The sequence below is a fragment of the Muntiacus reevesi genome, chromosome 16 (genome assembly GCF_963930625.1).
Source record: "Muntiacus reevesi chromosome 16, mMunRee1.1, whole genome shotgun sequence".
Taxonomy (NCBI): domain Eukaryota; kingdom Metazoa; phylum Chordata; class Mammalia; order Artiodactyla; family Cervidae; genus Muntiacus; species Muntiacus reevesi.
The window spans coordinates 12,178,431-12,204,565 of NC_089264.1; the positions used below are offsets into that span (position 1 = coordinate 12,178,431).

Consider the following 26,135-nt stretch of genomic DNA (forward strand, 5'->3'; position numbering starts at 1 on the left):
ATACTCATCTTGCTCATCAAACAGCAGAAAAATCATAAATGGAACGGAGAAGTGGCGTAATTGGTTAGGACCTCCTATTATTGCCTGTGGTAGTATGAGATGACTTCCGAGTCACAGAGCAAAAAATCACATCCAAGATTCAAAAGAGACCTAGATCACGGGTTGATCAGACCATCCCGGTTTTTTCCTATATGGCCAGAAACAACGTTTTTCTTGATCTTGGTGACCTTGGAAGAAGGAAGAATAAAATGTACATAATTGCATGTGTATATTATATTAGTATGTATATATGTCTTTTGGGCAAAGTTTCTGTCTGCTTACTACTAAGTAAACTCAGATAATACTCCCACAGACAACAATTTTGCCTTTTATTTTTAACTTCCATTAATTGATGGGCAGCAGTTTAGGTCATGGTATCATGCCATTTTTTATAATCCAAATTTAAGAATAATAGTCTTTATTGTAGAGATATTGGAAGACAAGAGGCTTCTTCTCAAAGCCATCTATGGTTTCCTTTTTTCATAATTCAAAGGGTCATCATCCCCTCACAGTCAACTTAAATCATGCAAAGTTTGAGTTTTCGTTGTCTGCTGCATTTAATCAGAGTCCATTCTCTATTCATCTGTTGCATAAATGAAAAGCATGCTTTTACCTTATGATTGCTTAAAGTATTTACCATTGGTATCTGAAATCCAACCTTTCTAAATCAAAAACAAATCCACAACAATTAATATTTCATGATATGTGAAATCTTCTTGTACAAATGGCTTTCTAATGATCATAAAATTGCGAAGTACTAATTATTTCAAAGTACAGAAAGGTAAGAAGAGAAAGCAATGAATCCTCATAATAACAAAACCAAACCAAATAAATCCATGTGCTTAATTTGAGGCTAAGCCTGGAAAGTCAGAACAACAAAACTCAAAACTTGCATGGCCTCACGTGCAGCAGCTAGAGAAAAGGCAAGATCCTGGTTGCCTGCCGATCATGTTTATGTTTTCCATAAGCATTCTCATTACTCAATCTTGAGATTGTTTCCACGGACAAGAGTATACAGAGAAAGCACAAAACACAAAGGGTTTACACAAACATAGTAACCACTACAGAAAGCTTAAAGGAAATGAGACACAAATCACCAAATAAAACAGACAAAAAAAAAACTATATCACAGTTATGACATGCGTAGCACAGGGAATCTCAGCAGCTGGCAAATACCTTCAGCATTGTCATGGCCATTTTCATCAGGGATGCGTTCAATCAGAGTCTCAATGGACTCATCCCAAATGGGCCTTGTGTCAAAGATGTCCTCGGGAATTGAGTTCTCGGTCTCAACAGGTGGCAGATTTTCAATTACTGAAACTTCCAGGGCACTACTACTTTCATCATCTGAAACTAAATCTTGCTCCCTTTCTGACTGTGTAAGTCTATCCACTAACTTGGAAGCTTCATCACTAATCTCCTCAAAGAATTCTATGGAGTTCCTGTAAAGATCAAAGAAATGCTCCTTATTGTCTTTTGTGGGGCTTGTGGGCCCCCTGCAGGAAGATGTGGTGCTTTTGCTCTTTACTGGCAATCGGGATGCAAATATCTTTGGTCTTGTGGCCCCTTCCTCTGATTCTAACTCAAGCTCCTCTTCCTCACCTGTGCTTTCTATTTCTGTCTCAATATAACTTCTCATTTTTACTGGACATTTGGTCTTCATGTCCAAACTGGCATCAGATTCAGATTTGCTTCTATCATCTGGTGTGCTGCTTGTCAAGTCCTGTCCCTGGGGACCATCTGTCTTCTTCAGAGGTGAGTCTAGATGTGAAGGTTGCTGCTCCACTCTTTGGGCAGGCGCTTTCATGGGGATTTTAGACTTTGGTTTTGCTTCATCTTCTTTACCTTCCTCATCCAGGCTGGGTAGCGAATCTTCAGAAAGGGAACTCTCATATTCCGCCGATGGAGGTACTGAGGTTGAAGTGGGGATAGTCCTTACAGGGGTTTTGGATTTGCTCTCAGTAGAAGGCACATTCTCCATGGGTGCAGTAGGGATTTCAATGACTGATTTCTGTTCCTCTGGGGAGGAATCGGGAGAATCATCACCCCGATCTGAATATACAGACCTAGTGACTGTGGGAAAATCTAACTGAACTTGTACAACTTGTTCAGGGAAGTCAGGGCAAGTTGGCTGCTTCACACTGGACAGAGGAACGGAATCACCCATGTGCCTGGTGGGTAGGTCCTCGAGCCCTGTAGAAGGAGCCTCTTTCATGGATGTTTCTATGGAGGCTGAAATGTCTATTTGGGAGCTAAGTGGGGTATCTGAAGTGTGTATTTCTTCTACGTCCTCACTCAGGTCATCTGGGAGTAACTCTGCTTCATCGTCCACTGTTTCTTTTGATTCTGAGAGTGTTAATGACTCAGCTGATGTCTCCACCTGTGGGGGCTCAGCACCTGTACCCCCTTCTTTCACGTCTTGTGAGAGAGTCTCTTCCCTGGATTCTTGCCCAATTTGGAAAAAGTGAAAGCTTTCATCAGCATAGGACCTTTTGGTCATATCAATGGCACCACTTCGGGTCATCTCAAACAATTTTCCTTCCTGAAAGAGAAATGGATTTTGCTCACTGGTTGGGGTCCCCTCTTCAGTTGGGGTCCTAGCAGGAGTGGTGTCAGGGGTGGTACCCTGCGATTGTCTGTCTACCATCAAACCAAATATCTTCTGTTCTTCCTCTTTCACTCGAGCCTCAAAGGCTTCGTCATCCTCACGAATTTCACTCCAGGAATCAGAATCCACATCAGTTTTTGTGATGATGACTTTGCTTATTTGTTCACCAACAACTGTTGATGTTTTTGGTCCAGTTGGCTCCATAGATGAGGAGGCTCCATCTGACTGTGTTTCCTGCAAGGTACTCTCTTGTTTGGATTCTGCTTCCAAGACCTGGTCCTCAGAATTAGATTCTTTACTTGAAACAGTTTCATCAGAGGAGCTTGTCTCTACTACAGCTTCAACAGAGGATGTGATGGTAACAGAATACTCTTCAGAAGAATGAAAACTTGTGTGTCTTGTATCTGTTTGGGTTTTGCTTTCTTCACCAGAGAAAAAAGATTGAGAAGGAACATTTTCATAAGGGCTTATGATTTGAGGATCATAGATTTCATCAGTCTCTGTTAGGTCTGACACTGGAACATCCAAGGATGATCTATCAGTTTGAGTAGTAATGAGTGAATCTTGAGTGGAACAGTCCTCTGGTAAGCTCTCAAAAGCTTGGTCAGTTTTTGTGACCTCCATTTCTGTAGCAGAAGCTGTAGAGACCATGTCTTCATCTAATCCTTTTGCTTCAGATGCTGGACAAAGAGGTAAAGAGGAGAAAGATGAAGAGCTTTCACTGGGGGGATCTGCTTGTGGAGATTCGACTCCAGGAACATCAAGCTCCTCTTCTAGGTCTTTCACACCAGTGTCTTGGAGAGCTAGTGATTCCTTATGGATAACTAGCTGCTCACTGACATCATCACCAGGGGAACTGTGGAGACTCGAAGAGACAGGAACAGCTGAGTTGCTAGAACTCCCAATCTCACACCCAAGGCTATCACAAAGTTTTGGTTGATAAGTATCTCCATTCAGATCATCATAAGATATCTCTGGCCCATCAGTGGCAGGAGCATGCCTGTCTTCAGGTAAGCAAGATTTATCATCTTTTTCTTCTTCTGATTTATCTGAATCTTCCTGAGCATCTTCATTCATCTTAAAAGTGTATTGTTTGGAAACGATAGGCTGGAACTGTATTTCTTCAGGACTGGAATTTGAGTCTATGCTGGATGGAAGTGGGGAAGGAGGCTGCACGCGAATAACTGGCTCTGCCAAGAGGCCTGAGTCAGCACCTTTCTTCAGCTGTGTCAACTCAGGTTCACTTTCTGAGGAGGAAGAAGTCTTCCTGCCCTCTGTTGTCACTACCACAGGAGCATCACTTTCATCCTCCACACACTCTGTGTGTTTTGGTTCATCCGTGTCTGCTGAACAGTCGACATCTGCATCAGAGGATGAAGAAGATTCCTCCTGCTTGGGTTCCCTTTTGTAGTCCCGTTTCTGCTTTGCCTCTTGCTCAAGTTCATCAAACGTCTTGACTTTGGTCACCATTTTAAACATTTCCTCTTCCGGCGTGAACCTCTTTTTCTCCCCATTTTCTGAGTCGTCCTCCTCCGCGCATTCAGGAATCACAGCCGGTTTTGGGGTGCCTGTGTCTGTGGTTTTGGGCGTGACCTCATAGCTAACTTCTTCGGAGCTGGGGGTGTCTGGGGAAAGGGGGCTCTTGCCCGAGCTCTCCATGAGTGACGTCTGCTCGAGGCTGTCATCCTCGGCACTGCCGTCGGGGTCTCGGAGCAGCCGGGACCGCACAGAGGCCACTTCCGTGAAGAGCTCGGTCTTGGCAGCAGCTGAAGGAAGAGGAAAGTGACTTGGGAGGATTCCAGCCTTCATCTTTGGTTCAACGGGGCTGCTTTCAAGAGAGTCACGGCAAGGGGATTCCTTCAGAGGACTCGGTTCCAGAGAATCGGGAGTTTTGTGTGAGGAGTTATCTTCCAGCACAGGGCTGGCCTCCAGGGAGTCTTTGTGGCTCACAGCGAAGGATTCATCAGCCCCGGGGCTGAAAACCTCACTCTCGCGGCTAGGGAGTGCAAGTTCTAACCCTTGGGGACTTCTAATGGCTGCCTGGGGCTTTGATTCAGTCCCTGAGCCTGCCTTTACAGCAGCCTCGGACAATGGCGAGGCCTCTGCCTCCTCTGAGGGCTTGGTGGCTGTGGATTCCTGAGCTTTGGTATCAGTTTGCGTCTCATGGGCTGGACTAATGTGTGCAAGTGGACCTTCGTCACAGGTCACTACCTCAGGCAGCCCTTCAGGTGTTTCCTTTGCTAATGATACACTTTGACCACCAAGGCTGTCACCTTCTTGTGGGGGGCACATGTCTTTGGAAGGGTCTGGGGTGGCCTCTGTCAGCTGACACTCAGCAGAGGACTCTGCGGCCTCGGTGACTGCAGCACCTTGCCCTTCAGAACCATCGGCAACATCTTTGGTTGAGGGATGTCCTTTTTCGGAATGACTTTCTGGTGGTGGTTCTAACTCTGTAGCTTCATGTGTTTCCCCAATCTGCTCCTCACTTTTCTTTGGCGAGAAGGCAAGGCTCTCCGGGCTTGTCTCGGGGGTCTCGGCTAGGCCCTCATGCTTATAGCTTTCCTCTGAACTAATCTGAGGGGTCCCTTCCATCAGGCTGCCACACGGAGAATCGGCCACCCCTTCGGGCTTCAGGCTCTCAGAACTGCCATGTAAAGCGCCACTCTGCAAAGACAGGGCTGGGAGGAACTCCTCTTTCATGTAATCTAGTGGAAATGTTGTGTTGAAAGGACTAGTGAGCACTTGGTCTAAGTGAAGCTGCGCCTTCTCAGGCTCCTCACTCATACGGAACTGCTGGTATTTATCATTGTCTTCCAGTTCTTGCTTAATGACGTCAGAAAAGTCAGTGGAGGTTTTCCGGTCTGGGCTGATCTGGAGATCCATGTCTCCCTGGTCGTCAGCCAGCTTTTCTTTGGGGACTTCGCTATCTTTATGGCTTTCTTCCTCAGGCACTGGCTGAACAGGTTCGGGTGTTCTGTGGTTGAGAGATTTCTCCTTTTCTCCAGCCCCATCTTCTCTCTTAAACCCTGTGGAGGAAGCACGGACTGCTCTTCTGGGCTCTGAGAGTCCCGTGACCAGGAACCTCTGGCCTCGTTTGATTGTCTGACTCTCCGTTTTCTGCGTTTCTCTTGGGGTTACTATCGGCCCCTTTTCCTTTTCTAGCCGACCTCTGCCTTTTTCTTGCGGCTGTTTTTGTTTTGCAGATTTGTGCTCAAAGAGTCCGGTCTTATGTTTCGATGGGTCCTGACCTGACTGGAAAGCTTTCATCAGCTCCCGGACAGACATGGTCTCCTCGATTCTTTCTGTTTTTGAGGTGGGGGAGACAGGTGGTTGTTTGTCCGTTTTCCCAGAAGGTGACACTGGCAGGTGCTTCTCAGTCTTCCCGGAGCTTGAGACAGGTGAATGCTTCTCCATCCTTCCCGCGGGTGACACCGGCAAGCGTTTCTCTGTTCTGCCTGGAGATACTGGCGGATGCTTCTCGATTCTCCCAGAGGGAGATCCAGGGGGGCGTTTGTCTGTCTTACCTGACGGCGAAACAGGTGGGTGTCTTTCTGTTTTTGCAGAAGAGGACACCGGGGGGTGTCTTTCAGTTTTGGTCGAGGGTGACACGGGTGAGGGTTTGTCGGTTTTACTTGAGGAGGACACGGGTGAGTGCCTTTCCGTCTTCGCGGAGGGTGACACCGGTGAGTGCCTTTCCGTCTTCGCGGAGGGTGACACGGGTGAGTGCTTCTCGTTCTTACCCGCCGGTGATAGCGGAGGGTGCCTTTCTGTTTTGGCAGAGGAGGAAAGAGAAGTGTGTCTCTCTGTTCTAGAGGCGGCGGACGCTGGCGCGTGCCTCTCTGACTTCAGGGAGGGGGATGCAGCCAAATGTGTCCTTTGGGTTATCTTTTTTGGCACATCCTCTTTGCCTTTGACTCTGACAGGCAGCTTGCTTCGACCTTTCTGCTCATCTTCCACTCGTTTCTGAAGGGCCTTCACCTTGTCCTTTATGGAACCAATGGGCGTTTCCTCAATCAAAGGTGACGTAGCTTTGACGGCGGGAAGAGGCTCGGGGGCTGAGCCTGTGTCTTCATCTAATGATTCTTCTGAACTACCTTTTTTAACTTCTGTTTTTTCTGCACTAGCTGGTGAACCATCCTCTTTCTGCTTCTGTTTCTCCTTTAATTTCCTTCTCACCGGCTTCTTTATCCCCAGGCTTGGTTTGGGCTGTTTCTGGGTGCTCTGTGTCTCCTCTGAGGGTGCATCTTTGCCTTCGCTTTCTGAGCGCCTGCGGGGACCCTGAGCCTCACGCTTCTCCCCCACCATACCTCGCTCCCTCTGGGGCTGCTCTTCGTGAGGAGGCACGTAGGAATTTAGATCCTCAGTAAGGTAGTTCACTAGCCCCGTTGAGTCTTTCTCTACTTCTGCTTTGGTCTCTCTCTCTAGTCTAACCTCTACACATGGGTATTCGGTGATCTCTGAAGATGCTTTCCGCTTAGCCTCCTCTATCTCCTCCTCACTGACAATGACCCACTCCTCTTCCACTAACTCTCTCTCTGGCTGAGACCTCGGCACACTGCCTTCATCTCCTGTGCAGGTTCCGCTTCTCAGGATTTCGTTCACCTTCTCTAAGTCCTCTTTAACTCTTTCAACAATTTCAAAAGGCTCCCCTGGCTCTTCCTCGGCAGCCTTCACCAGCTCCTTCACTTTGATGGAACCTGCCCTATCAGATCCATCTGTGGTCAAGATGGCGGTCATTTTGATCAAATCTTGTTTCATCTCAGAAACTTCAGAGAGCAAGTCCGGACTTGCCAGGACAGGAACTTCATTAACGAGGTGACTTTTCAGGACAGATGTTTCTGTAGATTCTGTCTCATCATCTTTGATGTGAATGGAAAAACATCGAAAGTAAAATGGAAATCAAAAAAGATATTGGCAAATGTAATCAGGACTGAAACGACACAGTGTCTTTTCCTGTCGTGGCGGGAGGGACAACAAAATGGGCTGGGAATGGTGGATCCACAAGGTCTCAGGATACAAAAGCAAAGCAAGGCTAACGGAAAAAAAACTGAAAAGGAAAAATGAGCAGGAAATAACTTGCTTAATTTTCTCACTTGTAGCACATCCACACATATAACAAAGCTTTAACAAATAATCAAGACACACACAATCACAAAACAAAGAACGAACGCAGTGAAATTACACAGAGATATCTCAAGATTGTTCAGATGTTACAGATCAATGTCGAAAAAAAATGAATATGGGAAAAAAAGGAAAAAAGCATTAGAAATCGCAGATAGTTGATTTCCTCTAGGAGAAAGCCAGTAGTAGCAAACTCAGAATACTTCCTAATGATGTATATACATTATTTAATCATAGAAAAATCTGGAACGCAGCATGTTTAGTTCTGCCAATATACAATGACTATATAAAATATATCTGAATCAGCTGCAAACCGGCATTTCATCTAAGGGAAATTCACACCTAACAATGAAACAAACAGTCTTGTGCTGAGAGGCATGGTCCTTTCCTTGGAGCAACCTCCTTGCTTAGACACGTAATGGACAGACCAAGGAGGGAAAGAAAGGAAAGGAGAGAAAAACAACAAAAACGATTGTGATCAAACTTATATGTGAGTCCAGAGTTAAAATGTGATGCATGGCAACCCAAATCAGAGACAGTCACACGGGACACACGCACAGTTTATGTAAGCCAAGTTATTTCCATGCAAAGCAAAGGTGGACTAAAACTGGTGGGAGAGGCAGCCTTGCTGAAATGCACGGGCAGGAGGATGGTGAGAAATTAGAACAAATGTGGAAAACATTACTATGGTGAAGCATATTTATTTGCCTAAAAGTCCATACACAAGATGCTCAATGCAGTATGTCTGAGGCATGGGTAGTGGGTACCTGCACCCATTAAAGCAAGGAGGAAAACTCAAACTCTTTTAGGATTTACTCATGAAAAGACCTTAGTTCAAGTAGTCCTTTCAACAGAGCCCTTCTTTGGAGATTATTTCATACCTGGATGAAGATTATTTAGGATTGCTTTTACACTAAAAGAAAGCCAAACATGGGACTTCCCTGGCAGTTCAGTGGTTAAGAGCTTCCACTACAGGGGTTAAGCATTTGATCTCTGGTCAGGGAACTAAGATCCCACATGCTGCACAGTGTAGCCCCCTCAAAGGGAAGCCAAATGTAAGCCTATATTTGAAAATTTTTAAACAGTCACAATACCTTGTGATTCATTCAGGAGGATTAATGGCACTATATCAATATAGTAACCTTTTTTTTTAAAATGATTGAGTCAGATGGATGAATTTTTAATTCCTATAAGCTCATATCTAGGGAATAAAGGGTCATTTAAATAAACATATTAGTACCAAAGAAAAAAGTGGAATAATAAAATCTCTTTATAAAAAGGAATTAATGAAAGCAATAATAATGTAAAATTTTTTATAAACATAAGTGCCTTCTCTTGAGAGAATCAATATTTGTTGAGATATACTCTGTGAAATGCGTATATAAGGATATATTTAACTTATATTAATACAGATTTGTTCAGATATAAAACAATGAAAACATCCAGAATTTTAAATATGCTAGTCCTAAACAATGATTTATAGTGGTTAGTAATAGTGGTTAATAATAGCAACTAGCTTGTGTCTTACATCATGATCTTAAGCTTCATATTTAAGAGGGTAAGGAGACTCTTAATTCAGTATTTTAAAAACTTAGCAGTAAATTACACTGTGCTAGGTAGGACTTCAAGAAAGCGGGGGAAAGTCCAAAGATTACTGCATTGGGCCTAAAGACCATATTAAACATACTTCTAAGTTTTCTCCTTTAGTGAATAGCATTGTGAAATACAGTGAACCAAAATAAATCTTAAGATGAATAAACATTAAAAATCAGATTTTTTTTTTCTAAAGAATTTGGGGCATAAGAGTAAAAAAGAATCCTGAAAAACTCAACTTCTTCCACACAAGAACATAGTCATCAGAAAGAAGCCAACAAACTGAAAATTTAACTGAATGTTACAAACCTAAAATGAGCTCTAACATAGCTCTTTCAATGTCTATAAAAACCAGTTCTTTCTGTACTATATTATGTTTAGGCTTTGCATCATTATTTAAAATTAGCCCTACTATGGCTTTTGACATACTGTTATGATTAGTAATTTCATCCAGGAGGTTTTCATTTTTGCTTTTCCTGGTTCTTATTTTTTCAGAACACTTTTACAAAAGTCCATTAGACCTCAGCCCTAGAGAAGTCAGTTACACTTCACCACAGTAAGAGGTGCAAGGGGTGGGGGGGTGAGGGGCGCGTTAGCTTTAGCTGAGAACTATTAAGACAGTATCACTTTTGCAGGTGTGGCCTATATAAGTAATGAGCTCTCTACTGATGTCAGGGTTGCTTGACATAAAAAGTGATACTGTCACATCAGAGCTTAAAAAAATGAGATGACAATGTTATGCTAACAAATGGACAAAAACGTTAGGGTGAGTTTCTAAACAAGCATAACAGCAAAAAGCAGGGTTAACAGGGATCCAAAAGAAAGTGAATGCTTAGATGAATAATCATTGCATTTTACTGATAATTTGCTCACAAATTAGATATATTCATAATTTAACTGGCCAAGCTGCTTTTCCAAAAATATATTAATGATTAATAAGGATAATATAAAAATATAATTATTATAGTGGTTAGTAATGGCAACTAGCTTGCATCTTAATTCATGCTTTTCTTTATTGTAGCCAGCTTTCAAACAAACTCAGTTTTATTTGAAATCTTACTTTTTTCTGATGTCATATCGATCTGAAAGAAAAGATACATAAATTGAATGGTTACAAATAGTGTTGTGTCCCACATCCCCGATTTACACAATAAACTCTATCATAATTATAAACATGGGAGACACCATAAGTTATAGGAAGGTCAGAGTAATTTGCTACAGTTCTTCCCAAGAGTGTCTTTGATTCTTATCCTAACTTTGGAAAAAATAAATCTGCTTTCTAGACACTATGGGTACAAAATCCTTTCCAACATGTTTCTTTGGGAAGATATGACTTAGAGGGGTTTGATATTAGAAATACATATTAGGGAAAAGGGCAAGGAAAAAAAAAAGTGAAGTAGGTATTAAACAGTGTCAATTTAGTTGAGAAAAAGCAAAGAACATGCCAGGGTGATATGTTCTATAGAACCAGTTTCATTATTAGTTACAAGACAGAATTCCAAATCCCCAAAATAACACAAACTAGATCTATTGCACTGAATAGTTCCTGAAAATATTCAACAGGAAAATTGTTAAGCCTAATAAAAAACTCATTTGGATATAATAACAAAGCTGGTTTCATAATTTTGTTGCTTTTTCAACAAGGTATGTAGGTACCATTTTGACCAGCCTGGGGATCGAGTCATCAACTACAGAAGGGAAAATGAATATGTGAGACAAAGAGTGACTGTAACTTGAAGGTAAGAATGACTTCAGTCTTGTAAGTTTATTGTGCATCTGGTCATACACAGTAGGACAATGAGTCTATAATCACCTCTCTCATCCTGCTCCACGGCTGGTATGAATAAAGAAGGGAATTGATGGGTAGTCTCTGAACTGATAAAGGCCTTAAATTTTAAGCTAGTGAGCATAAGGGTATTTATTAAGTTTTTCTTCATAGTTTTGTATTTCAAATCCATCGGAATAACATTAAAAAATAAAACTGGTATATTTGAAAACATTTATGTGAAACAACAATTCCATTTGTCTGTCTTAGAGATATGAAGCAATATGTTAATTAAGTATAAGAACTTTTTCAATAATTTCTTTCATTTCTATAATGCTTAGGCATTTTCAGATCTTTATTAGGAAAACAAACACATACTTTCTTTGACTATCAAAGCAGGTATAATTCAAATGGCTATTTATTCAAGGTAACTTCTCTAAGACTCATTTTTTTCATCTGTCATATAGCACCTATGGACCTATGGTATAACAGCATACATCTTTTAGCATGACTGTGAGATCACTATTGATAGGGTATGTGGAATACTTAATAAAATGTTTACCTTAAAGGAAGTGCTAATTATTAGTAGAGTTCTGCATTACAATATTAGTATAGTAAAAGGGATGAACTATATGCTCCTTTTGATTTCAGTGGTTCTCAAACTTTTTGTTCTTGAGACTCCCTTTACACTCCTAAAAAAATACTGGGGAGTCTGAAGAATTTTTGCTTATGTTTAACATATATAAATATCTATCTGCATTACAAATGAAAGCTGAGAAAATACAAGAAGCCAAGTGTAAACAAGCACACATTCCATAGTGTCAGGGTGATAATGTCATCATATGCAATGCAGCCTCTGGAACACTTCTGTGCAGCTTGTGAGGATATGGGGGCTAAAAGGCAAATGATGACTCAGTACTAAGGAAATAGTTTTCTCCTCCCAGCATCTCCTGACCAACCTTTTGAGAACCACTGAGATTGTGGTTTAGTTTTCAGTAGTTGGTAGAGAAATCTGTATTATTGCACAGATAGGTAATAATTTATAGAGAAGTTTTACTGTCCTATGAAATCAGTCCATAACATGAGAAAACAGGCTCAAGGAGGTTAAGTAATATCGTGACCCTTCAATTACTAAAAACAACTGTATAACCCTTCTCTGTTAATCATGTGCTCTTATCAGTGGTTATAGCAATGACACAGCCATTAACAAGCGACGATGCCATATAATTACCTCTTCCTCCTGTTCTTGATCTGACTCTGATTCCTGGCCACCCCAAGATGCCATGCAAGATGGAGAAAGAGAGCAGGAAGAGTAAGAGAGTATTTAGAAGAAAAGACAAGACTAAATACCCTGACAACAAACATCAACAGGCAAGCATACAGTTAGCATTTGCATATGTTTTCTTACTAACAGTTTACAGAAGACAAGCACAAAAATTAAAGAAGATTGATTTAAATGCAAACATCTGTAGATTCAAGAGACAAAGGAAAGAACCAAAATTATAAATATACTAATCTATTAAGCAAAAGAACTAATATTATAAATGTACTCATTTCAGATATAGGTTACCAGCAGCCACAAAGTGTGACATTTCATGGATTTGATGGCATATGTCTACAGAAATGGTGATGATAATATCTCAGCATAATATCTTGATGCTTTTGAACTGTGTTGTTGGAGAAGACTCTTGAGAGTCCTTGGACAGCAAGGAGATCCAACCAGTCCATCCTAAAGGAAATCAGTCCTGAATATTCATTGGAAGGACTGATGCTGAAGCTGAAACTCCAATACTTTGGCCACCTGATGCGAAGAACGGACTCATTGGAAAAGACCCTGATGCTGGGAAAGATTGAAGGCAGGAGGAGAAGGGGATGACAGAGGATGAGATGGTTGGATGGCACCACCAACTCAATGGACATGAGTTTGAGTAAGCTCTGGGAGTTGGTGATGGACAGGGAAGCCTGGCGTGCTGCAGTCCATGGGGTCGCAAAGAGTTGGACATGACTGAGAGACTGAACTGAATATCTCAGCCATTACAGATATTGGTTAAACATGGTAAAAGCCACAAAGGAACATGCAGTGAAGATATTTTCAATACACAGGCAATACTTAGGGATTCTCTTGTAATAAAGAGCTACTCTGTTCTAAAATATATCTAAACTCTACCATGTTTGTCAATTTTTTCTTTTTGTTTTAGTTACTAATTGGAGAGCTGTCCTGGACCATCATTGAATTAATAACTGTGCCTGATATATCTTGACTTAGATACAAGAAGAAATGATGAACTAAATGCTTTCTTTTACAGCATAATGAAAGCTCATTTGAATCAGAGACAAAGCTCATTCATCTCTGCACATCACTCAGATGGATTGCCCCAGAATTTACATATTTCTCTGTGGTTCTTATCTGGCTTTCTGCTTCAGTGACTCAAAAGTGACCAGCACCACAACCCCCAAAGTACATTCTTTACCATTGGAATGCTATTAGATAACAGTTATTTGGGTGCCTATGCCTACTTCTGTATTCTAATTCTTGTAATAACATGTAAATTTACATATGCAGATTCTGGTATTTAATTTCATTTTCATCATTAAATTTAATGTTAAATTTAGTGTTAAATATGATGCTACATGGTTTTCTCTATGTGAACAATTTCTAATTTGTAAGAATAATTAATCATGAAAAATGGTGAAAGAAAATAAACAGAAAATGTTCTGTTTCGTGGAGTTAAGATTTAGGCTTTTAAATGTTTCTACCTCTCTTCCTGGGCTTCCCTTGTGGCTCAGCAGATAAAGAATCTGCCTGCAATGAGAGAAACCTGGGTTCTATCCCTGGGTTGGGAAGATCCCCTGGAGAAGGGAAAGGCCACCCGCTTCAGTATTCTGGCCTGCAGAATTCCATGGACTGTACAGTCCATGGGGTCACAAAGAGTCAGACATGACTGAGTGACTTTCACTTTCACTTTTCACCTTTCCTCCAAGTCTCACCTGCCAGTATCCCACTTCTCAACCCCTAAAATAAACTCTGACAACTTGTATAACCTTCTATAAATTGCCACATGGGAACTTTCCATTAAAAAGGAATACTGGTCAAAATTTTTCAAAAAATAAAAAAAGCTTTTCCCAACATTTAATCCATTCTCTTGTCTTCTTTGATTTGATCAGAATAATCGAGGAATTCTATAAAGAGGAGAGGTTTGAATAGAAAGAAAAACCTCTAGTAGATTTGGGTCAAGTATTAATTTTCCTTTCAACAATGTTTCAAATCTATTCCTATAACACATGAGTATTTTGTATACTAATCATGTTAAAATAGTTGAAAAATGAATTTGATGCTCCCCAAATAGTATAGGTTACAAAACGAACACATAGTCATTTTAGCAACAAGGTAAACTATCCTGAAATTGCTCTGAATTTCATAATACACAATCCACCTGTGAACTGGTAGTAAACAGAAATGAATAAACTGATAATGTTTTGGCAGGGCTGAAAACACTACTAGCATGGTGCCAGGAGGGCACGTAAAAACAATAAGGAAGACAAAGTGAATTATTTCATGTTCAAAATCAGTCCAAAAGGTTACATCTTACATCGAAATTTTCTCTCTTACACATCCAATACATACTTATAGAAACTCTTCCATCAAAGTGAATTTCATGCAAAATGAGGCAGAGCTACTTTTTCCCTTACTTAAAAGGAAAATCACAAATTGGACAGGGTATCAAAAATGACTATTATACACGGTTGCATTCAATGTCTTTACTTGTATCTATTCTAAAGGATTTGAAAATCAAATCCTCTACAGCCTGAATTGCACTATAGCAGATTATAATACCTTCGTATAAATTGGCAGGGTGATGTTTAAGTTGCAAATAGCTTGGTGCACCAGGCCTCTCGTAGATTTTGGCTCTTTCATAAATGATAGTCGTCCGCAAGGTTCCTGAGTTGTATCACGTACCTTAAACAAGAAAGGCATACATGCTTCACTCACATGTGACACACACTGTTTACTTTAGTGAGACAACACTCAAAAGAACCAGAGAAAAGTAAAATTCACTTGCTAACGCTAAGTAAGGATTTGGAAGTGTTCCTTTTCCCCTTTCCTATTATCATTCAGAATGATTAAAAAAATCATTCAGCTTTTTAAAAATTGTGGTAAAGTATACATAACATAAAACTGACCATTTCCACTTATATTCTTACCACTGTTATGCATACAACTCAGTGGCATGAAGCTCATTCGCAAAGTTATGTGATTATCACTACTGTGCAAAATTTCCCATCATCCCAAACAGCAATGTTTTACCATTAAGCAATAACTCCCCATTCTCCTCTCCCTCCAGCACCCAACTAGCCTCTACTTAACTTTCTGCCTCTATAAATTTGCTTGTTCTAGGTACCTTGTATAGACAGAGTTATACAATCTTTGTTCGTTTGTACCTGTTATTTCAGGTTGCATAATACTATCAAGATTCAATCACATTGCAATATATACCAGAATTTCATTTTTTAAAAGTTGTGTTAAATTGTACATAAAACATATTTTAACCATTTTTACATGTATAGTTTAGTAGCATTAAGTACATACACATTGTTGTACAATCATTACAACCATTCATCTTCAGAAGGTTTTCACCTTCACAGACTGAAACTGTTTCCTTAAAACAATAATTTTCCATTCCTTCCTTCCTCCATATCCTGGTAACCACTATTCTATTTTCTGACTAGTTGGCGACTCTAGGTATCTCATATAAGAGGGAACATACAATATTTGTCTCTTTGTGTCTGGCTAATTTTACTCATTTTAAGGCTGAATAACATTACATTGTATGCATATATCACATTTTGTATATCCATTCATCGATGGATATTTGGGATATTTTCACTTTTTGACTATTGGGAATAATGCTGCTATGAACATTGCAAGTAACTGGTTGAGTCCCTGCTTTTAATTTTTGGGGAATTGCTGGATGATATGCTAATTCTATGTTTTAACTTTTTGAGGAACTGTCATACTATTTTCCACAGTATGGAATGGCTACACCATTTTACATTCCTTCCAGCAAGGCATCAGGGCCCCCATTTCTCCATATCCTCACCGATATTTGCTATTTTTTTGTTTTGTTGTGTTTTTGATAGTAGCCATCCTAATGAGTACTGAGTGGTATCTCACAGTGGTTTGAATTTGAATTTCTATGCTGTTAAACATCTTTTTATGTGCTTATTGACCATTTGTGCAACTTCTTTAGAGAAATGTTTAAGTCATTTTCCTATTTTTTTATTTGGTGTCTATAGGATGACTTTTGCCCACTAACAATATCAAATATTAGCATAATTACATAGGTGTTTATGGTAAATGGATCCAGTACCCCTTAGAAGAACCTATCTTTAATCAGGCAAGCCACTGAACCAGAAATGACACAATGAAGGCCTTCAGTAGAGATCTTGAGAAAACAGACTTTAAAACTTAAATAGAATTATTATTTCCTTTTATTTCATGAATCTCTCCCTCATACTCATTTTTGTTCTCTTCAGAACTGTATCTGAAATGCAACTTGCATATGTTACTGACAAATTCCTAACCCAGATTAATATTCCTAAACAGGGACAACAAATTCATGGTACATTGAAGTGTCTCCACAAATGTTTGTTGAATGAATTTATGAAAGTATATCCAGTCTATTGCTCCACCTGGGATAATCTCTTGATAGATTAACTGGGTCTTTTAAGAGCTTTTACTACAAAAATTTGTCACTAAGAACTCTTTTTGGTCTCCACATTTGTGAAGTTCATATATTAAAAAAAATTTGAGCACAAATATTTAAAAGAAATAATAGTCAAAAAAATAAAGAGAGGCTTCTCTTAAAATTTGGAAATGAATGACCAGTTTTCCTAATTAATCAGTTGGCGATATGTCCCTCATTCTTGGCCTATAACTAAAAATCAAGGTTGAATCTGAAATTAAAAAAAATAGTTTTTAGGAGTTTAAAATTTTATAGAAATATTTTAAAAAAATCATTAGAAATGATTGAAAAGAAAATATTCTCTTCTACCAAAGGAAGTCAAAGCCTTACTTGATGCTGAATAAAATGCATTACCAAATTCTATGCATATATTACCTTGACAAAGAGAGGAAGTCTGTTTTCTTTGAAGGCAAAAAAACTGAATATATGATGTTGGCCACTCTTGGTTAATGGCACCAGGTTGCCAAAACAATCAACATAGATGGGTTTTCCTTCTAGGACCTGATGAAAATAGAGAAAAAACAAAAAGAATACAATAGCTGAAATTATTACATTACTGGAACAATATCCAGGGTTTTGTTACACTACTTTTTCTTATTTCTTAATTTTCCATCAGTGTGGACCTTTGATATTGAATTCAAGTAACCCAATTTATTATGATGTCAAAAACAAATATAAATTTATGATTTAAAGACATATTGGTTTGGGAAAATAACACAGTACAGGGTTAGACCTGAGTATAGTAAGATTAAATGCCCCCGTGCATTTGAAGATTCCTGTTACTAGTAAGAGGGAGTGCTGGTACATGCTTGTCAGAGATAAGACAAAATGTCAGTCAGAGTTTAAAGATTATTGTATGCACATTTTAAGAATTTTAATGTTCATTAATAATGTATAATTTTTCCCTTAATAATCTTTAAAAGAGTCCTTTTATCCCTAATGAATGGGTCCAAACTGGCTAAAAATGGCGCATTTTAGTCACTGGCCTTCTAACTGATCAAGATGTTAACTGGTCATCAAAAACATTTTGATGGCGTTATTTATTAGATGGGCTTCCCTGGTGGTTCAGCATTAAGAACCCATCGGCCAAAGCAGGAGATGCAGGTTCAGTCCCTGGGTTGGGAAGGTCCCTTGGAAGAAGAGATGGCTACCCGCTCCAGTATTCTTGCCTGGAAAATCCCATGGGCAGAGGAGCCTGGACAGCTATAGTTCATGGGATCGCAAAGAGTTGGACACGACTGAGCGACTGAATAACATTTATTAAATACTATTTTAAGTATATTAAAAGAGGTATAAACAACATACTAACATAAATTGGTTTTTCAAACACAGTACCTCCACATCCCTGCTTCTGGCCACCTCAGCAAAGTTTTCTTGTTGTTCCAGGGTCTTATCCACTTTATCATCAGTCATGCAGAAACACCTCAACCTGGCTTCAATGGGGTCATGTGATTTGGCAAACACTACAAATTTGGCCATATATGGTACACAGATAATTTCTCTATACACTTGTGATGCAAAGGTAACAGATTCCTGAATTTGTCGACAATCGATCAGCCAGAACCTATAAAATAAAATAAAGTCAGTTATCTGAAATTTAATTACAGTCATCCCTCAGTATCCATGGAGGATTGGTTCTTGGAACTCCACAGATATCGCGATCCCCAGATGCTCAGGCTCATTTTGCAAAAAGGCAGAATGCAGGCGGCCCTCTGTATCCATTGACTCCACATCTGTGAGAAAGGATAGTTACGTGAGAAACAAATCAGTTCCTTCAACACTATCAGAGTAATCATTACATGCCTCTTGGAAAAAGTGAGAAGCAAGAGAGGGAGAGAATGAGAGAAAGCAAAAACAAAGGGAAAGAAAGACAGGGAAGGGAGGACATGGAGGAGGAATGATGAGGAGGAGGGAGAGACAAGGAGGCACCATTAGTTCAAGGTCAAATATTAAACACTGTGTAACTTTCTTCCTTTGAAAGTCTGAGTACTCAGTCTTCTGAAATACATCTTCAGGGTCTAGAATCCTTTTGTGGTGCACCCTGGTATCATGCCAATATCTTGCTGGATGAGCTTCTATATTCTTTGATCGGCCCTACTGTTCTTCATTTCAGTTCCTAAAACTCTTTTCAACAAAAACTACCTAATGTTTCTTCATCTCATCATTCTTTTCCAAACGACTCATAGTCACCAAGGTTGGATCAACCAACCTACTTTTTAAAAAAATCTGCTTTTGCATCAGAACTCCTAAATATTGCTTAATATAACCCATAGAAGAAATCATTGGCTTTGTGAATAATTTATGATTTCTAGCCTCAGTCAAATCTGTGACATATTTTGGTAAATTTTTTCTCAGATATTGTTTTATACATTATAGTAGTGTTGCTAAACCTTTACGACACCCCTCAGGCCTTCAGAAAGGTAGCTTCACAGAAAAAGCAGTAACCATCAGATGCACATTTTCTCAATTTGCTCTTTATACACATCAAAGATTTATTCCACGTCCTCTCACTTTGAAACCTTCCTCCATCACTGATCCCTCCTTCCTGACTCATTGCTCATAATCTTTAAACATTTGGAAATTTCCTTATCTTCTTAGTTTTTCTTTCTTTTAAGTTCCTGATCCATCTCTCTTCTTCTACTTTTTAATTGGGATAAAATATGATTTAATTGGCAGCCTCAACTCCAAGAAATGGGCTGTGTGCACTAATAATAATATAAAATTTGTCATCTTAACCATCCTTAAATGCGCAATTCACTGGCATTAAGTACATTTAAAATACTGCACGAAAAAAATAAATAAATAAAATACTGCATGACCACAGCCACTCTTCATTTCCAGAACTTTTTCATCATCCCAAACAGAGACACTGTACCTATTAGACGATAACTTCGAACTTTCCCGTTCACCTCAGTCCCTGGTAAACTGTTAAACTTTGTCTGTATGAACTTGCCTACCCTAGGTACCTCATTTATGTGGAGACATGCAATATTTGTCCTTTTGGGTCTGGCTTCTTTCATTTACTGTAAAGCGTTGAAGGCAGCATAGCTCCTGGTTCTTGGCAGGCACTCAGTTTTACCTCCTTCCTCTTTATACTGACTCAACTATACTTGATTCACTGCTTCTTCAACTGTCTGAAAGAATTATATTATTCCTATAATAGTGTAATAGCTCCTGATTTCTTTGTCTTTCCTAGAGGGCCTGCTGTAAATAATGTCAGCCAACATTCCGGCATTATTTCTGCATTATGGACTCTGTTGCTCCAGTCTCCCATGCCCGTCTGCATCTTGGCTCATGTTCCCTTCTTTTCCACTTTTACCTGCCTGTTAGGTTTCTCTCTCATGGGCTACCTTCTCTCTGACCACTCTGATGCGAACACCCTTTTTTGAATTTTTTCAGTAACTCTTGTACCTTTCCATTCAGGACTTGTCGTTTCCTGGCATTAGAGTGGAGATGAGCGAGCGTCAGGACACACAGACACACAAGACCAGAGACTCAGAGTTGAGCCCTCTGGGTGGCTGAGACTACAAACGCCTCACTACACTCAGCTGTTGCTCTGCATTGTTATCCATGCATCTATCGTTTTACTCCCTGAATAAGAGTGTAAGCTAACCACTCTCAACTTCAGCTTTCTCATCTTTCAAATGGACATATTGCCTCTTGCTCTTCTTAAGTCACAAGATTTTACAGTAATCAAATTAAACAAATAGGGAAACACTTGGCAATCCATTAAAGATCAAGCAAATGAGAACTAATAAGTTGAGTTGGTGTACACACATGCAATAAAACTAGACAGCTTAAGCTTTTGAAAGATATGTGACACGAAAAGGATAATATGTAAATATGCTGTGATGCATAAGAGTCACCGAAAACTCTAAACTGTGTAAGCAAACCTTAACATGCTCTGTGGTTTGGTTATCATTCTGTTTGAAAAAAACCAGTTCAGGCTGTTTTGTTGACAGCAGGAAACCCATCATTCCTAAGTCCTTCAGGACTGGAAAAATTAGCTGTGGCTGCTAAAACCAGAGTCTGGGTCATACAGTAATAGCTGGCAGTAATTTATGTTCTTTATATTTTAATCTGAATGGCTGTACTTCATACTTCATTAATGCATTATTACTATTACATTTACTGGCGAGTCTGGTTTAAGACATGAAAGTAAATGCAGACCATATTTAAAACCAAACCCCCCAAAAATTACTTTTAAAGAATGTATGAAACAAAGTAAAACAAAAGACATTTGGGCACACAATTTCAATGGTTTTTCTGTGCAGTAATAACCATACCTGGCAGACACATTGGTTGTAAAGGAAACACATTCATTGACAAATGTTAATGGCGTAGTTCCTGTAATATCTTCCCACTGAGCAGGGGTGGTTCCACCTGAAATAACATGATTGTGGGAAAAAATTAGGCAGAACTCCAAACTCTGTGTTATAAAATAAAGGCTTTGTGGTTCTGGCTTCTGGCTATGTTCATTCACTCTTCAAGATGACACCCTGGAAACAAAATGACTGAAAACTACATGCTAAAAAAATGATACACTGAAAACAAACATTAACACCACATTTCAGGGAACTAAATTTAAGGGAGGGCATTTGAATAACTGCTTCAAATTACTAGGTGCTCTTTTCTCTCCCTGACATTCTAAAGTTTTTTATTGTAATTGCTAGTTCCTGAAGATAATTTTGAATTGTAGTCAGTTGATGATTTTAAAAGATCCTTCGACTAATCAAGGAGTTGAATGCTTTGTTAAAACAAAAATCCAAATATTCTTTCACTTGATATTTTAGGCAAGTATTTTCAAGAAACAAAATTTGCTTTCAATTTGCAATTGAAGGTTGGCGAAATCCTTGGAAAATATTAAAAGCTCAGTAAATATTGCAAAGTGAAAGACCAAATGACTGAATGCCTCTGTACACAGACACATCACTCTGGAGGGTGATGCTGACTTTCATTTCTACTGAGAAATTAAGTTGGCATAAATAAGGACAAAACTGTCTTCAGGCATTGCAGGAGAAATATGTTTGAGAAGAGAACAAATTTTGACTCTAAGGTTTCTTAAAGAAGGGAATGAGTTATCAAAGTTCCTTATTCTAGGAGGCATAAAATACACATTCTAAACAGAATTCTATAATAGAGCAAAACACAAAAATCCAAAAATCTATTAATGCATTTGTAAAAATTAACAAGTAAATTTAAGAAATTGTTTAGAACAAATCCATCCCAAGACAGAGGCCCAGAATAACCAGACTAGATGGTGTCAAGGCCCAGGTGGTATCTTCATTTGATCATCTAGAATGGCAGGATGTGCCACAGACATTTGTCAATCTGACTTGTTTTGCATCCATGTTGCTACATAGCATATTATAGGATGATTAATCATATACACATGAACCAAAATGTTATGGGAATGCTACATAATAAGCAGAAATGAGTAATTGGGAGAGGCCCTAAGTGAAGCATAAGATTTCACACTACTCTCATCTTAGTGCACATATTTTCTTTTATTATTTTTGCTTATTTTGGTTTTGAGCATCTTTTTTTTTTTTGTGGTCATGCCATGTGGCATGTGGGACCTTGTTTCCCCAACCGTGGATCAAACCTGAGCCCTCTACACTGGAAGCACAGTCTTAACCACTAGACCACCAGGGAAACCCCCATGTATTTTTAAATTACGTCATATTATTAAACTTATGGGGTAGACTCTCAATAGTTTGCTATCAAGAGTACAGAAAAAAAATACTGATAAGAAGGAAGAATGAGAGAGAGAATAAAAGAAAGGGTTAACATTCCTGCTAAAATGAGGAGAAATGAAAAAAAAATCCAATAATACTGAAGCAGATATGGTTATTATTCCTAGTAAAAACAGTATGAATGTTTACTGAATGCTAGTATCATGAAGTTTTTGTTAAATGGGGAAATTCTCAATTACGTAGTTCTAACACAGGTTACTTGTGTGGGTTTTTTAAATCTCTCACCATCTGTGGTAGTATTATTGGTCAGAGACAACCAGTGTCCTGGGAATATCCTTCTGGAGTTTGATGGTTAACTGAAAGCTATTAGGCTAAATATCCTTCCTTTTTCCAAAGTTAGTCAACAGATTAATGATAAAGTCATAACCAATTCCTGGACAGAAAAGTTTGAAATAGTTGGTATAATTATTCAAGATATCATTTAGTTTGAACAGGTATAAGATGATGCCTTCAATGAAGTCTTACTAGAGGTACATGGACTTGGATTTGAATCCCAACTCTGTCAGATATTTACAGTATCAGTTCAGTTTAGTCGCTCAGTCAGGTCCGACTCTTTGTGACCCCATGGACCGCAGCACGCCAGGCCTCCCTGTCCATCACCAACTCCCGGAGTTTACTCCAACTCGTGTCCATTGAGTCGGTGATGCCATCCAACTATCTCATCCGCTGTCATCCCCTTCTCCTCCTGCCTTCAATCTTTCCCAGCATCAGGGTCTTTTCCAATGAGTCAGCTTCACATCAGGTGGCTAAAATATTGGGAGTTTCAGCTTCAACATCAGTCCTTCCAATAAACACCCAGAATTGATCTCCTTTAGGATGGACTGGTTGGATCTACAGTTCAAAAGCATCAATTCTTTGGTGCTCAGCTTTCTTTATAGTCCAACTCTTACATCCATACATGACTACTGGAAAAACCATAGCCTTGACTAGACAAACCTTTGTTGGCAATGTAATGTCTCTGCTTTTTAATATGCTGTCTAGGTTGGTCATAACTTTCCTTCCAAGGAGTAAGGGTTAGGGTTAGGGTTCAGAGGGCAGACAGACTGAAACCACAATCACAGACAACTAGCCAATCTGATCACACGGACCACAGTCTTATCTAATTCAATGAAACTAAGCCATGCTATGTGGGGCCACCCAAGACGGATGGGTCATGGTGGAGAGGCCTGACAGAATGTGGTCCACTGGAGAAGGGAATGGCAAACCACTTCAGTATGCTTACCTTGAGAACCCCATGAACAGTATTTACAGTATAATCTCAGGCAAATTATAAAGAAACTTCTCTCAGTCTTGGTTTCCTTTCTAGTAAAAGGGGGTTAAAGTTTTCCCAGAGGGCTACTTACTTTGGAGATAAAAATGACAATGTGTATGAAGTGTCTAAAAGTCTGGCATCAGGCTTTATTTAGAAAACATCAGTTCACTTCCTATCCCCTTTCACTTCCCTAGTTAGTGTGCTTTCCCTGAACTAATGCATATTAATAAGGTGCAGGCATCTTATGACAAAGGTAATTTAGTATTTACAATCTAAGTTTCTTCTTCCAGAACTTTCTATTACTAACACAATAGTCCTCTGTGACTCACCTGTGATGCTGCATAGTAATCTTAAGGTTGGTGCATCTCCCCCAAAACCATTCAACATGACATCACTTGAAGCTTTGGGGACAGGAATGGTCATGGTAATTGGCTTGTGAAATTTTCTTCTTCTAGGTTCCAAAGTGACTATAGGGCTGAAGGTAGCTTTGTTGCCCAGAATCTTCTTAACCAACTCACTGTGCATAGGTTGAGCCTTTTAAAAGAAAGGAAAAATATTAAAATACATCATTATATTCCATGTCAAATTTCTTAACACATTGTTTTTTATTTCATAAGTCAGTTTTGTGTCTTCAAATAGGGGAACTGTAATTTCCTACTGTTACCAAACACTCATGTAAAACTTTATGGCACTGATGACTTCTGAGGACAGCTTTTGCTCACCCAGGAATAATTTGATTCTTCAGCCATTTAATTCTCTTTTGAAAAGCTGATTTTGAATCGCTGGAATAAAATGCATGCTAGGTTAAGCTGCCTCTTGGTGTGGGCGTACCTGTAGGCCAACACGGATCCGCTTGGTTAGCGCCCCCTCGGGGAAGACGGCCTGCACCTGGGGCACGACGGTGCTGCTCAGCACGCCTCCCTCTGGGCCAATGAGGTTGCTGTCCTGCTTGATGCGAGACACCACCGCAAAGTATTGTGGGAAGTCGCGGGTGATGATGCGGCAGATCCGTTTCTTCTCTAGGTCTTCCGGGCTATCCAGCACTGAGACAAGAAATGACCCATCTTCATAGAGCAAGGATTCTCTTTTGAAAGCATTCTAGCAAACTCACTGGCGTAGTTAACACTGAACAGATGTGGCAGCAAAAACCTTCTTTTTTAAATAATGGGAAAATTTAAAAAGCAAGGTGATCTTAACAATACTAGAATCTCTCAAGACCTGACAGCATTTGCTTGGCACATTTTCTCTCTTTGTGAAAACTAGGTCTTTTCCAGGGCACTGTGAAACAAAAGCATCTACTTCCAGAGGGAGTTTGAAGGCAATGAAAGGAACCTGTCCTATTTTTGGCTCAATGTGATGAAGAGGAAATTGATTATGGGGCTCCTTTCTTTGCAAATTTCAAAGTTAGTTCAAAACCAGTTATTTGTGGTTTTAAGAAGTAATATGATCCTTTTGGTTCTCAGGGGAGTAGTGCAGGAATAAAATCTGTCTTCGAAGGGTAAGATTTGTATCAGGGTGTTCATTCCAGTGGCATGGTTGTCTCTGAGATAATCACTGTGGATATTTTTGAAAGATCATGATTGCAAATTTAGGGTTTCAATATTCCCCTAAAATCATGAACTTACCATGCAGATCATCTAACATCAGGAGGATGGGATAATGGACTCTTGATAAATTGCATTAGTGTAGATATATAGGGCAATACAGTAAACTCAACTGGTTCAAATTTGAAAATTTGAACTAAGTAGATTATTGAATTTTCAGGGATATGGAAAGCTATTCATTTTTAGAAAGCATTTTACAATTCTTACAGAGGCATGAACAGCAACTGTGTTTTTCTTGACTCTTGAATATAACTAGATAGCAAAAGTCAGAAGTCCCAGGATCTGATCATTCATGACTGAAGACTAACTAATACATTGGCAATTACTAGCATATACTTAGGAAAAAACAGGTTTTCACAGAACAAACATAACAAACATAAAAATATATAAACTCAATTTGGTTTCAAAATGAGCTTTTTACTTATGTAAAAGTTATGAGTGGGTCCCCATCTAAGGACAACATGGCAGTGTTAATAACAGGCAAATATATCAGACAGAAATGTCCTAAACTCAATGCAAACAAAAGAAATGGTTCCCAGGAGCAGAAGCAGCTAAATACAGCACAGAGCAAGCTTTATCTGTAAGAATCCTGATCTTTTCATCTTAATTGGAAAATACTGACCCACACATCTAGAAGGCATAATTTCCTCTTC

At 39.4% G+C, this 26,135-nt stretch overlaps 1 protein-coding gene across 7 annotated transcripts in view; it reads right to left on the reverse strand.

Annotated features, from left to right (window-relative positions):
* ANK2 (ankyrin 2) overlaps window positions 1-26,135 on the reverse strand; it is a 679,395-nt gene that overhangs the window by 23,804 nt on the left and 629,456 nt on the right. For 6 of the 7 annotated variants that reach the window (XM_065907336.1, XM_065907337.1, XM_065907334.1 and 3 more), the window contains 8 exons: window positions 24,710-24,921; window positions 24,208-24,412; window positions 21,157-21,253; window positions 18,206-18,434; window positions 17,246-17,371; window positions 14,962-15,084; window positions 12,358-12,390; window positions 10,422-10,443 (listed from right to left, as the gene is read on the reverse strand). In XM_065907336.1, coding sequence (XP_065763408.1) covers window positions 10,422-10,443; window positions 12,358-12,390; window positions 14,962-15,084; window positions 17,246-17,371; window positions 18,206-18,434; window positions 21,157-21,253; window positions 24,208-24,412; window positions 24,710-24,921 — 1,047 coding nt within the window. Of the gene's footprint in view, window positions 1-1,215; window positions 7,507-10,421; window positions 10,444-12,357; window positions 12,391-14,961; window positions 15,085-17,245; window positions 17,372-18,205; window positions 18,435-21,156; window positions 21,254-24,207; window positions 24,413-24,709; window positions 24,922-26,135 lie in introns of all 7 variants that reach the window. The other variant, XM_065907339.1, reaches the window with a different exon arrangement.